Here is a 14,064-nt window from a genome sequence, read left to right as displayed (position 1 = left end):
TTACCTGCTGTGTGACCTTGGCCAAGGCACTCAACATCTCTGTGCCTCAGTTACTTCATCTGTAAAATGGGGATTAAGACTTTGAGCCCTATGTGGGACGTGAACTATGCCCAACCTGATTAACTTGTATCTACCCCAGCACTTAGTACAGTGCCTGGCACCTAGTATATGCTTAGTATATATATGCTTAGTATAGGTGCCTGGCACCTAGTATATGAGATCTCCTCCCTCCTCTCAAGTGCTACTCTGGCCACCTGTGCTTCTGACCTCATTCGCTCTCATTTTATGAAATCTCTTGCTCCGTCCCTCCTTAACTTCCATCTTCAACCGCTCACTTTCCACTGGTTCCTTCTCCTCTGCCTTCAAACATGCCCACGGCTCCCCCATCCTAAAAAAACCCTTTCTTGACCCCACCTCCCCTTATAGTTACCGCCCCATCGCCCTCCTACCATTCCTTTCCAAACTCCTTGAATGTCGTCTACATGCGCTGCCTCGAATTCCTCAACGCCAACTCTCTCCTCTACCCCCTCCAATCTGGCTTCCGTCCCCTACATTCCACCGAAACTGCCCTCTCAAAGGTCACCACTGACCACCTGCTTGCCAAATCAAACGGCTTCCACTCTATCCTAATCCTCCTCGACCTCTCAGCTGCCTTCGACACTGTGGACCACCACAGTGGCAAAGTGGAAATAGCATAGAACTGATAGTTAAGAAACCAGGGTTCTGAACCCTGCTTCAACACTTGCCTGTTGTGTAACTTTGAGCAAGTCAGTTAAATTCTCTTCACTTAGTCTTCGCTTAGACTGTGAGCTCCGTATGGGACAGGGACTGTGTCCAACCTAATTCATTCGTATCTACCCCAGTGTTTGGGGTAGACAAGCACGTAGCAAGTGCTTTTCAAATACCATTTAAAAAAAGATTTTAAAAGGGGTCCTTTCCCCATTTGTGTTGGAATAAAGGAGAGAGGCCTTGTAGGTCCAAGCCGTATCAATCAATTCTATGCTGCCGTCTGCAGCTACAGATTGGAAATTGCTGGCAGACCGTGGACTGTAAACTCCTTTTTGATGTGGATCGTATCTACCAACTCCCTTGTACTCCTCCGAATGCTTAGTAAAGTGCCCTGCATTCATTCATTCAATCATCTTTATTGAGCGCTTACTGTGTGCAGAGCACTGTACTAAGCACTTTGAAAGTACAGTACAGCAATAGAGACAGTCCCTGCCTGGGATGGGATCACAGTCTAGAGCACACAGTAAGTGCTCAAAAAATACCTTTGATTAATTGATTGAGAACATGCTTCTGGTTTCCCCTCCCCCATCCTGGGAGTTCCCTGATTAAGCCCTCCTTTCTTCTTCTCATTAATTCATTGTCGTATTTATTGAGCGCTTACTGTGTGCAAAGCACTGTACTAAGCACTTGGGAGAGTATAATACAACAGACACATTCCCTGTCTACAATGCTCTCCCTCTCCTTTCTGTGGTGCTCTGACTTGCTCCCTTCATTCATTCCCCTCTCCCAGCCCCACAGCACTTATGTACATATCTGTAATTTATTTATATTGATATCTGACTCCTCCCACTAGACTGTAAGCTCACTGTGGGCAAGGAATGTGTCTGTTATACTCTCCCAAGCACTTAGTCCACACAATAAGTGCTCAATAAATATGACTGACTACCAGTCAACCAGCTAGGGGTGCCACAAATGGTCTGTGAGACTGTTTTTCAGGAGCTGCTGAATGCTATTAATAATAATAATGATATTTGATAAGTGCCTATTATGTGCAGAGCACTGTTCTAAGCACTATTGAGTGTACTATTTGAGGCACATTCTCACACAAAATTGCTGATGATTATGGGCCACTTTGCAAAGTCAACAGGGGCACTGCTAAATGACAAAAAGTCTGAAGAAGGCAGAAGTTGGTACCAGCCTGCTCCAAGGACACACTCTATAAAACACAGATTTTCCACAGAGCTTAATGCTGTAAATGAATGAACTCTGCTGTCACAGACAGACAGTGAAGAAGGAAGTAGAATTAAGACTACCACCAGGCCCTTTGATCATTTGGAGGGCATAGGGTGAGGACAGTAGGATATCAAATTTTGTACTGATTAAAAGTCTTAAAGCTGTGGTGATATCCAACATTTTAGGTGGTTGTGAAATCTAAACCCAACACACAGGGCATATGTGGCTTCCTGAACAGTTTTGTCAGTGTTACCTTAATAAGTAGCAGGATCACCAGTGATAAAGATTGGGGGACCAGGAACACTGTATATCTCCAACTTTTTATTTTTTTTTCCAGCACTTAATGAATATTCATTCGTTCAGTCGTATTTATTGAGCACTTACTGTGTGCAGAGAACTGTACTAAGCACTTGGGAAATACAAATCAGCAACATATACAGACGGTCCCTACCCAACAACGGGCTCCCAGTCTAGAAGGGGGAGACAGACAACAGAACAAAACAAGTAGACAGGTGAAACAATTAGACACAATACTAGTGTGAGGAGAGAGAGTGTGGTCTAGTGGAAAGAGCACAGGACTGGAAGTCAGAAGTCCCAGCTTCAGGTCCCTCTGTCTCCATTTGCCTGTTGTGTGACATGATCTCTGGGCCTCAATTTCCTCTACTGTAAGATGGAGGTAAAATGGATGGAGGTACAGCCTCCCCCGGCTGTACGCTCTGTGTGGGACAGGTACTGTGTCTGATTTGATAATCATGTATCAATTTCAAGGCTTTACTCAGTGCTTGCATAATAGTAAGCATTTAATAAGTACCACTTGTGCCCTTGTGGAAAGAGCACAGGCCTAAGAATCAGAGGACTCGGGTTCTAATTTCAGGTCTGCCATTGTACGCTATGTGACCTTGGGCCAGTTACTTAACTTTTCTGAACCTTTGTTTCTTCATCTGTAAAATTGGGATTCCCTCCTGCCTAGACTGTGAGCCCCATATGGAATAGGGACTGTGTCCAACCAGATTCTCCCAGCGTTTTGATTAGTGCTTAACACATAGTAAGCGCTTTACAAGTACCATTATTATTATTATTATTACTACTATCATTATTATCTTGCTGCTGCTGCTGCTGCTGCTGCTACTACTACTACTATTGAAAATCAGTTAGTAGTAAGGCAATCCTCAACGAAATTCAGTTTCATTGGTTAAGATAGTTGAAGAGAATTAGCGTGAACTAGTATGTGGGCCTGTGTACTAATCCGGGCTCTACCACTCAACTGTTGTATGACCTTGGGTAAGTCGCTTAACTGCTCTCTGCCTCAGTTACCTCATCTGCAAAATGGGGATTAAACTGTGAGCCCCAGGTGGGACATGGACTGTGTTCAACCCAATTAATTTGTATTTACCCCTGTGTTTAATACAGTACCTGGCACAGAGTAATCCCTTAAAAAGAGGGAGAGGGAGAGAGAAGGAGAGAGAGAGAGAGAGACAGAGAGAGAAAAAAAAGAGAGAGGTTCACTCTAGATGGGAGCAGAATCCCCAAGTAGTTGCTGTTAGAAATGAAATGGGTCATAAACAAACACTTAAAAGATAAAACATAACCATCTTCAATAAACTGGACTATCAGCAGACTGTCGGAAGTCAACATCAACATACAGTCCAGCTTCACATGTAGCCCACCGAAGAATTATCCTTCTTGAGCTTTGTATAAATATATTTTTGTAGCATATTTTTTATATCTACAAAAAAATTCTGTTTCCTCCTCAAAAATTGTGGTGGGGCACTGATGCTGTTGAAGTAATTTTGTGAGTATATATGGTAAATTTGTAATGCCTTCACTTTTGAAAGCTCAGAAATTGATTGCAGTAATACGTAGGTGTTATATCTTCAGATTTATTTTGAAGATTATGAGTTAAGGTTTCCTTAATGCTACACTATTGCTCGTGTGAATCAATAAATCAAATCTATTGAGTGCTTACCATATGCAGAGCACTGTACTAAGCATTTGGGAGAGTAAAATGTAACAAATGGTGGAAACGTTCACCGACCACAATGAGCTTACAGTCTAGAGGGGGAGACAGACATTAATATAAGTAAATTACAGATATGTACTGGCCTTCATCCTAAAAATAAATACTGCAGACTAATTCAGATTAAGCAGTTAATAAGTGAAGATAGACATAAAATACATTTTATATACCTTATTCTCCTTTTTATAATAAATAATAATAATAATGATGGCATTTGTTAAGCACTTACTATGTGGAAAGCAGTGTTCTAAGTGTTGAAGGTGATCAGGTTGTCCCACATGGGGCTCACAGCCTTAATCCCCATTTTACAGATGAGGGAACTGAGGCACAGAAAGTTAAGTGACTTGCCCAAAGTCACACAGCTGACAATTGGCAGAGCTGTGATTTGAACCCATGACCGCTGACTCCCAAGCCCATGCTCTTTCCACTGAGCCACCCTGCTTCTCTAATGCCTTTTTATGGGACTTTTTATGCCTTTTCATGGGACTTAGGAGTTTACTTTCTCATAACCAAACAACATGGGGAGCAGTAACAGGACGTGGAAATGAAGAAGAAAGGAAGAAGAAAATCAATGTGGATTAGGCCAGTCCAAATTTCCAGACTAAAAATAATGTTTGTAGACCCAAGAGCTTGGAAAATAATTTTCAGGAATTGATGATATTTATTTAGGATGTATAGTATGGTAAATTGCATACTTTAAAAAGAAACCTTCATATTTACGAAAGGAAACCTTCAGGGAAGAATTCTGACCTGAATTCGAAGTAAAGCCAGAAATTGTGTTTGTTTTTTTTCTTTAACTCCCATGAAGGACAAGAACTCTTTTAGTTTGTTCTTTAAAGAAAAAGAAGATAAAGATAGATATCCTGAAGATAAAGAAAGATATCTTCAGGATATCTATATTAGCAAAATATGCTAATTACAGTGTTTTGTTATTTTGTATTTCAGATATGCCTGCAGGTGTGCATTTCTGGATTACAGCAACCAGAATCCATTTGGTTAATCTTCTGTTGGGGTCCAGAACGTGAAGCAGAATGCAGCGGAAATCCAGGAGGGTTAATGCAGGGCTTCTTTTGCTCTTTTCCCAGATTGCCCAGATTGGGATTACCAACATTCCACCTGTCACTCTTGCATCTTTAGCCCTCAATATTTTTCTCTTTTTGAATCCTGTGAAGTCCCTGAGAAAAACGTGCATCAGTGTGGAAGAATGTTTTGAACAAGGGGATTGGCAGCGCTTGTTGCTCTCACCTTTCCACCATGCAGATGACTGGCACTTATATTTTAATATGGTGTCCATGCTCTGGAAAGGAATGAAGCTGGAAAAGCGACTGGGAAGTGGAAAATTTGCCATCATAATTGCATCATTTTCTGTGCTAATCGGCATTGTGTACATGATCTTGGAATTTGCTCTTGCAGAATTTCTGGCTGAACCTGCCTACAAAATGCAGTGTGCCGTAGGTTTCTCAGGTATGGCAATGGAACCCTGGGTGTCAGTATGAAGGTAGTAAAGGATTAGCAAGGACAGTTTGACTAGTATTATTTCATGAAGAGTAGTTTGACAATGGGGTCTGGTTTTTGAGTGAGAAAGCATCGCTGAGCACGTATTCTAGGATCAGTGGAGTATTAAGAGGTTTCCAAGATGGTGCCAGCAAACTGTATTCTGAGGCCACATTACTCTCTCGCAAGAGTAGCCTGAGGAGTTGTCCCGAGGAGTGATCTTTCGGACAAGAATTTATGAAAACTCATTAAAGCAATTTTTTAGACCCTAATGGCATTTCTCTTGTTTATTGTATAGATTTAAAAATCAAGTTCTGATTGTCATTAGGTAAGATAGGATTGCACGTGATCTCAGGTTTAGTTTGCTTTTTTGTAGGTTTGCAAAACCTTATCTCCCCTTTTGATTGTAGAGGGGGAATGTGAGTACTCTCTCTTTCTCTCTCTCATGCATCCACTTTTTCTCTCTAATGGGCCCATGAGATGAGTGGGAGAACGGAGGAAAAAATCCTCATCAGACCATGTTAGTGGAAAGCATGCTGTTCCCTTTTGTCCAAACTTCCCTTGTTATCAAAAAGGTAATTTGCCCTATTGGAAAATAGCTACTTACTGAAATCTTTAACTAAAGCATTAAAAATTGCTGAAGGAAAATGACATAAAATTGTGTGCTCCACATCTGATGTAAGATTTCAGGCCAGTCAGGGTGAGGAAGTGTTATGGCAATAGAAGTGGTAAGTCTCTGCTTTTATTTCATTTTGTAGTTAATGTTATTTCTACACTGAATCTGTGGTTTTTTCATTTGAGCTGATTATCTGTATTTTTCACTTCTAGGAGTTTTATTTGCTTTGAAAGTTCTTAACAATCATTACCACCCAGGAGGATCAGTCAACCTTATGGGGTTTCCTGTTTCCAACAAATATTCTTGCTGGGTTGAGCTTGTGGCAATTCATTTACTCTCCCCAGGGTAAGTGCATGTTTAATTGGAGAGTTATTAGGGAAAAAAAAACTGATGTCTGGTGGGAATTGGGTGGCTGACTCTTGTTAACACTGAGTATAGTGTTATATAGGGATAGGATATCTCCACATCTGTCTGCGGCATCTGCAGAAACAATCTATGTTCGTTCTCTCTCTCTCTCTCTCTCTCTCTCTCTCTCTCGCTCTAACGCAAGCTTTATGCTTATAGTGAATGAACAGAAACACAAAAGTTTTCCCTCCCTAGATAATACAAGAAGATAGATGATTATACCTTCAATAGGCAGAAACCATCTGGTTGGATAGCTCTTTTTAAAGATGGCATCTTGCAGTCTGAATGAAAGTAAAAATTTTCACCAGAATGAGAATTCTATGGAATGGTAGAAAGAATGACATGAAGTGTACTAACCTTTTTGTAGAAAGGAAATTTGATTACCGATTCTAATGCATTTTTTTCTCCCAAGCGCTTAGTACAGTGCTGTGCATGAAGTAAGTGCTCAATAAATGCCATTGATTGATCGTGATGAGTTGCTTTCCTGGTGGTATAGATGGGAAATTTTTCTATTCTCCATGGCCTTGGCTGTGCTGGTGACTTTATTAAATGCCTAGTGTAGGTGACGGTGTCTTCACTCTTTGAAACATTAACTGTTCTTTGTAGGGTCTCATCCCTTAAAGATTCTTTTATTGCCTGTGTTGGGATGGAGCCATCCAGATTCTTCAGTAGTGACCTGATGTGTTGGGTCCCATATTCAGTCTTCTTTTGTTTGGAATTGGTCTCTTCAACCTTGATGTCCCGCTGCTTGAGAGCAAGAGAAGCCGAGTGGCCTAGTGTAAAGAACACGGGCCTGGGAGCTGGAGGATCTGGATTCTAATCTCGGCTCTGCCAATTGCTTGCTGTTTGACCTTGGGCAAGTCACTTAACTTTTTTTTGTATCTATTAGGTGCTTACTATGTGTCAAACACTGTTCTAAGTGCTGGGGTAGATACAAGTTAATTAGGTTGGACCCAGTTCCTGTCCCACATGGGGCTCACAGTTTAAATAGGAGGGGAACAGGAGAACTGAGGCTCAGAGAAGTTAAATGACTTGCCCAAGGTCACGCAGCAGCATTTGGCAGAGCCAGGATTAAAACGCAGCTCCTCTGACTCTCAGGCTCATTCTCTATCCACTAGGCCATGATTCTTTGTGCCTCAGTTTGCTCAACTGTAAAATGGGGATTATACCTATTCTTCCCCCTACTTAGGCTGTGAACCCCTTGCAGGTCAGGTACTGGAACCTATTAATTTGTATCTACCCCAACACTTAGAACAGTGCTTGACATGGTAAGGATTTAACAAATACCTTAAAAAGTGTTTCTTACCTTGCTTTGTAAATTACAAAGGCTTCAATAAGCATTTCCTTTGTCTAGATCATGAGGAGTTGCCAGGGGCTGATGATTCAGTGTTTGTTTTGAAATAAACTCTTTGATCTCAGAGATTTTCAAACCAGTTCTGGTTTGCCTTTTAGCTGTGCCTATCCTGGTGATGGTGTCTGTGAGTCGGGCTTACAGTTGGCTGTCTGGTGTAGAGTATCTTATATACGGAGACAAGGATTCACCGATCACATTTGCAAGAAGCAGATGGGATTTCATGTTTGTATAAGATTGCTCCGTGGCTGTAGCAAAGCTTTTTACAGATGTCTTCATCTTCCAGGATTTTAACTCCAGTCATGTGAATGGTTTAGCTGCCCCTCTGTGACATGTTGTTTTTTTCATTACTGAAAGTTGGGAGTTTATCAAATGATGAACTGAGAGCTCACCTCCTCCAGGAGGCCTTCCCAGACTGAGCCCCATCCTTCCTCTCCCCCTCCTCCCACTCTCCATCCCCCTGCCTTACCTCCATCCCCTTCCCACAGCACCTATATTTATGTATATATGTTTGTATGTATTTATTACTCTATTTATTTTATTTGTACATATTTACTCTATTTTATTTTGTTAATATGTTTTGTTTTGTTCTCTGTCTCCCCCTTGTAGACTGTGATGTAGACTGTGAGCCCACTGTTGGGTAGGGACCGTCTCTATATGTTGCCAACTTGTACTTTCCAAGCGCTTAGTACAGTGCTCTGCACACAATAAGCGCTCAATAAATACGATTGAAAGTCATACTTACTGAGTACAGTGCTCTGCACACAGTAAGCACTCAATAAATGTGATTGAATGAATGATGGAATGAATGATTGCCTTCTATTGAGAAGCAGCGTGGCGTAGTGGAAAGAGCATGGGCTTGGCCATGGGCCACGTCAGAGGACGTGGGTTTTAATCCCAGGAGGGAGAAGAGGTATTTAATCCCCATTTTCTATGTAGAGAGCATTATATGAGTACATTAGAACTATTACATTCGATCCTTGACTTCAGGGAACTTACATTCTAGCAGGGGAGACAATCATTACAACATTAAAGGTCAGAGGAAATAATAAAGAGTGTAAAGTGTCCCTCAAGGCTCAGTTCTAGGTCCCTTCCTTCATGGCCACTTTTCAAGTCATCTTTTATTTGTTGACGAAGTCTTAGGGATTCGGAAGTAATGCCTTTGGCTGTCATCATTGAAAAGAAGAATTTTGGACCTATATCAAAAACCACATTTAAGGTAATCAATTACCTTCTTATTAAATAATAATAATTATGGCATTTATTAAGCGCTTACTATGTGCAAAGCACTGTTCTAAGTGCTGGGGAGGTTACAAGGTGATCAGGTTGTCCCACAGGAGGTTAACAATCTTAATCCCCATTTTACAGATGAGGTAACTGAGGCACAGAGAAGTTAAGTATCTTGCCCAAAGTCACACATCTGACAAATGGCAGAGCTGGGAATTGAACCCCTGACCTCTGACTCCAAAGCCCGGGCTCTTTCCACTGTGCCACACTTCTCTAAATCTACACTGTTGAGAGGAAGAGGCATGTGGGTATGTGCCCATCTACCTCCACATCAACAGAAACTTCTTGCCATTGGCTTTAAAGCACTCGGTCATCTCTTTCCCTCCTACTTTGCCTTGCTTATCTCCTACTACAATCAAGCATGCACACTTGTCTCTACTTTTCTTTAAGTAAATCTGAATAGTGATGCACATTTGTTTTAAATGTGGGAACCCTAAAGAAAGTAGAAAGGAGGGGGTGAACCCAGGAAACCTATTAATTCATTAGAGAAGCAGCGTGGCTCAGTGGAAAGAGCCCGGGCTTTGGAGTCCGAGGTCATGGGTTCAAATCCCGGCTCTGCCAATTGTCAGCTGTGTGACTTTGGGCAAGTCACTTAACTCCTCTGTGCCTCAGTTCCATCATCTGTAAAATGGGGATTAAGACTGTGAGCCCTCCGTGGTACAACCTCATCACCTTGTATCCTCCCCAGTGCTTAGAACAGTACTTTGCACATAGTAAGTGCTTAATAAATGCCATAATTAATTAATTAAATCATATTTATTGAGCGCTTACTGTGTACAGAGCACTGTACTAAGCGCTAGGAAAGTACAATTTGGCAACAGATAGAGACAATCACTACCCAAGAACGGGCTCACAGTCTAGATGGGCGAGACAGACAACAAAACAAGTAGACAAGCATCAATACCATCAAAATAGACAGAGTTATAGATATATGCACATCATTAAAATAGAGTGATACATTTGTATAAATATGCACAAGTGCTGTGGGGAGGGGAATGGGGTAGAGCAGAGGGAGGGAATAGAGGTGATGCGGAGGGGAGGGGGAGTAGAGGAAAAGGGGGGGCTCAGTCTGGGAAGGCCTCCTGGAGGAGGTGAGAAGGGCTCTCAGAAGGGCTTTGTAGAGGGAAAGAGAGCTGGAGTATTAGGAAAGGGTAGAAAGTGTACATATTGTTAGGAATTCCCAGATACACCCAATTTTTCTAGATCAGGGAAATTTGAGTAAATTTGAAAGCTTAATGGATATTCAATTTGATCATTTTTTTAATCACGTTGAAATCCATTATGTTTTGCATTTGCTAGCCAAGTATTCCCCCATGTCATCTTTCTTGCTGATTTCATATTCTAGACAGCTATCGGGAGCTCGGCTATAGGAGGCAACAGATTTTAATTACCCTCCCGTTGACTTGAAATATCCTGTTATCTGAGTGCATTTTAGTGAAGAGAGCATAACAAAATCATAATAGTTTCCTTTATATGTGTCCCATAATAGCTGACCTTCTACGATTGGAGTAGACGTTTCCGTGGCTGTCGCACACAAAGCTCATCTAACCTGTTTTGATTTAATGTAGTTCAGAAGGAATGGTTCTCTCCAGAGACATTTTTAGATGACAGTCAAAATTCAGCATTCATATGCAAATTAGCTTTTCCCCAGCTTTTGAAGTCGGAGATTGTGTAGTGAATCTGTTTGAACAGTAGCCAGTTGTTTTAGTCTTATTATACCTCCCTTTCTGGGGAATTTTGTTGTGCTAGATTCTTGTATTAAAAAGGCAAAACAACCTTTTAAGTGGCGGCCCCGCTATACACAGACGAACGTGACCTATCAAGCATTGTAATTATGTCAAGTTTTCCTCTAGCCTTGTAAGAATGTGTGGGATCTTCAAAATAAAAAGGGATTAAGCAGTAATTTCTTAATACCCAGTCATCTCCGTGTGTTTGTGAATGAAATTTTAGAAAGAAAAACCACACAAAAAAGCGTTGAACACAAGGCAAGAAAAAATAAATAACAGATAGATCTTCATCATCATCAATGGTATTTTAGTGCTAACTTTGTGCAGAGCACTGTACAATAGAGTTGGCCGACGTGTTTCTCTGCCCACAACGAGCCTACAGTCTAGAGGGGGAGCTTATAATTAATCAATTAACCATATTTTCAATCAATTAATCATATTTATTGATCACTTACTGTGTGCAGAGCACTGTACTAAGCGCTTGGGAGAGTACAGAGTTGGTATACACAATCTCTGTCCACAACAAGCATATTAGAGAGGGAGCTTAGGGTCTAGAGGAAACTATGGCTTCCTTGGAAATGTCTTCAGGAAACACCAGTGTAAACACATGTTGTACAATTAAATATTCACTCTGAAATAATAAAGATGATAATTCAGACCTCTAGGGATTTCATATATAAAATGGGGGAGGGTGTGTGTGTGTGTGTGTGTGTGTGTGTGTGTGTGTGTGTGTGTGTGTGTGTGTGTGTGTGTGTGTGTGTGTGTACACACACGTACAGAAGCAAGGACCTGATCTCCTCTAGAAAGAGGGCTCACTTCTGGATTTATGAAGCATCATAATTTATGAACCATCTTAGGAAACAGGGTGAACAATTCACTATGACAGAATATTTATAAGAGACAAGAAGCAGAGTTTCAGGGCCACCTAACAGGAATAGAACAAAAGTACTCTGCCCAGCTCACATTAATGAAAATAAATGCAACTCCAGCTACTTATTTAGTTTTGTTTGTCGTAGTTTTTCCGAAGTCTGACTTTTAGTTTATCTTGCCGGTTTTTCCTGTTAATTTTGTGCAGAGAACAAACATGCGTATATCTCCCTCCCCCTCAACCGCCAGTCACAGACACACACATATATTTAATGATAATAATAATAATAATGGCATTTATTAAGTGCTTACAATGTGCAAAGCACTGTTCTAAGCACTGGGGAGGTTACAAGGTGATCAGGTTGTCCCACAGGGGGCTCACAGTCTTAATCCCCATTTTACAGTTGAGGTAACTGAGGCACAGAGAAGTTAAGTGACTTGCCCAAAGTCACACAGCTGACAATTGGCAGAGCCGGGATTTGAACCCCTGACTTATGACTCCAAATCCCGTGCTTTTTCCACTGAGCCACGCTGCTTCCCTAAAATACCAAAGGACAAATATTTGTCCTTTGTACTCGAAGAAGATACTAGTGATAGTGAAATCCACCCATGCATATATATGTGGTTGAAAAGGCCAACCTGGGACCGACAGCATCGACACTTGCACACACATACACAAAGGCTGTCTCTTGTCGTGTTCTTACGCTTGTTGTTTGAAGTGCCTGGTGCTGTTTTTTCTTTTGCCTCTGTCTAACAATCCTTACAAAGCACTGGCTCACAAATTGCTGCACTTTTCATGATCGCTGGGTGCCGTGCATCAAGTGCCCACTCAGGTTTTGCCATGTCACTTGTTTTTCACTCTGTGTTTTGTTTAGAATGCTGTTAGCCTTGTACCATTGGAAAACTTTCTTGCTTCCCTATTTGGATACTGTACAGTGCTGTGCGTGTGATACTTTTGTCTGCTTTGCCACTGTGATTTGGCCCTGACTTCTCTTTCAAGTTGCAAGTGTACCTTAGGATAAGCTGTTCCTTAGCTTCTCAATCTCCAAAACAGACTTTGTACTTTGCTATCTCATAGAGGCATGAGGTGAAAGGAAAGCCAGAATAATATTGTCGATGAGACATATTTTTTTTTAAAAAAAACAAGAAATATTAATAACATGCTTTGGACACACAGAAAAATATTATAGAAATGCATGTCCACAGGCCGAGAAGCTAGGGGACAAAATGTGAACTGCCGCTTACTGCTCTGCCACCTTTTTAACTGCTCAAACCTTTATTGAGGTGGGGGAAAAGTAATTTACTCAATTCTGACAATATTAAGAGGCAGCAGGAAATAATAATAATGATGGCATTTGTTAAGCACTTACTATGTGCGAAGCACTGTTCTGTGTGCTGGGCACTGTTCTAAGTGCTGGGTTGCCAAGTCTGCTGGAGGGTTTACGTAGGTGGTTAACAGTTGAGTAAATGAGCAAAAACATTTCTAGGGACCGGATTATTTATCAGTTCCCTAAATGCAAAAATAAAATTTTTTTTTGAAGATGTGTTGGTATACCATATTATGGGACTCAGCACAGAGCATTTGAAGACCGATTTGGCACATTAACTAATGATCTATTTAAAATAATGAGTGAGGAGCGTTTTCTTTAATTTCATCATGGAGGCACCCAACTTTGAATAGACATTCTAGGTCTGGATTTGGAGAATAACATGTGGGAATATTTATCAGATAATGCCTTGTTGAGGAGAGGGGACTTAGATCATTGCCAAACTGAGGCAGGTAATGACTTTTAACTCTGGGTTTAACTGGCTGCCCTCCTCCAGCTTTGTGTTCTGTTTCAGAGTTTAATCAATCCAGCTGATTTTATCCTGGTAGGATTAATGTTCATTCTTTTGTTCAATCATATTTATTGAGCACTTACTGTGTGCAGAGCACTGTACTGTTTGGGAAAGTTCCGTATAACAACAAACAGTGACATTCCCTGCCCACAATGTGCTTTCAGTTTAGGGAGGGGGAGACAGATTCATTCATTCAATCGTATTTATTGAGCGCTTTCTGTGTACAGAGCACTGTACTAAGCGCTTGGGAAGTACAAGTCGGCAACATATAGAGACTGTCCCTATCCAACAATGGGCTCACAGTCTAGAAGATGGGCCCACAGTCTAGACAGATATTAGTACAAATAAATAAAATTAGTTATGTTCATAAGTGCTGTGGGGCTGGGAGGGGGAAGAGCAAATGAGAATGAAGCTCTCCAAATAAGCCTACTACATGTTATTTATGATTTTTCATTCAACTTTTTTCTTTTGCTATTTTGATAAATCTTTCTCTGTGATT

General features: G+C 41.1%; 1 protein-coding gene across 1 annotated transcript in view; it reads left to right on the top strand.

Moving 5' to 3' along the window:
* The window catches only part of RHBDD1 (rhomboid domain containing 1), a 144,130-nt gene that overhangs the window by 28,060 nt on the left and 102,006 nt on the right, over positions 1-14,064 (top strand). Inside the window, exons 2-3 of the mRNA XM_038749192.1 lie at positions 4,925-5,443; positions 6,302-6,434. Of these exons, the coding sequence (XP_038605120.1) occupies positions 5,011-5,443; positions 6,302-6,434 (566 nt within the window). The 5' untranslated portion in view covers positions 4,925-5,010. The remainder of the gene's footprint in view (positions 1-4,924; positions 5,444-6,301; positions 6,435-14,064) is intronic.

This window comes from Tachyglossus aculeatus, chromosome 7 (assembly GCF_015852505.1).
Source record: "Tachyglossus aculeatus isolate mTacAcu1 chromosome 7, mTacAcu1.pri, whole genome shotgun sequence".
Classification (NCBI taxonomy): Eukaryota; Metazoa; Chordata; class Mammalia; order Monotremata; family Tachyglossidae; genus Tachyglossus; species Tachyglossus aculeatus.
This window is presented reverse-complemented; position numbering and strand designations above follow the sequence as displayed.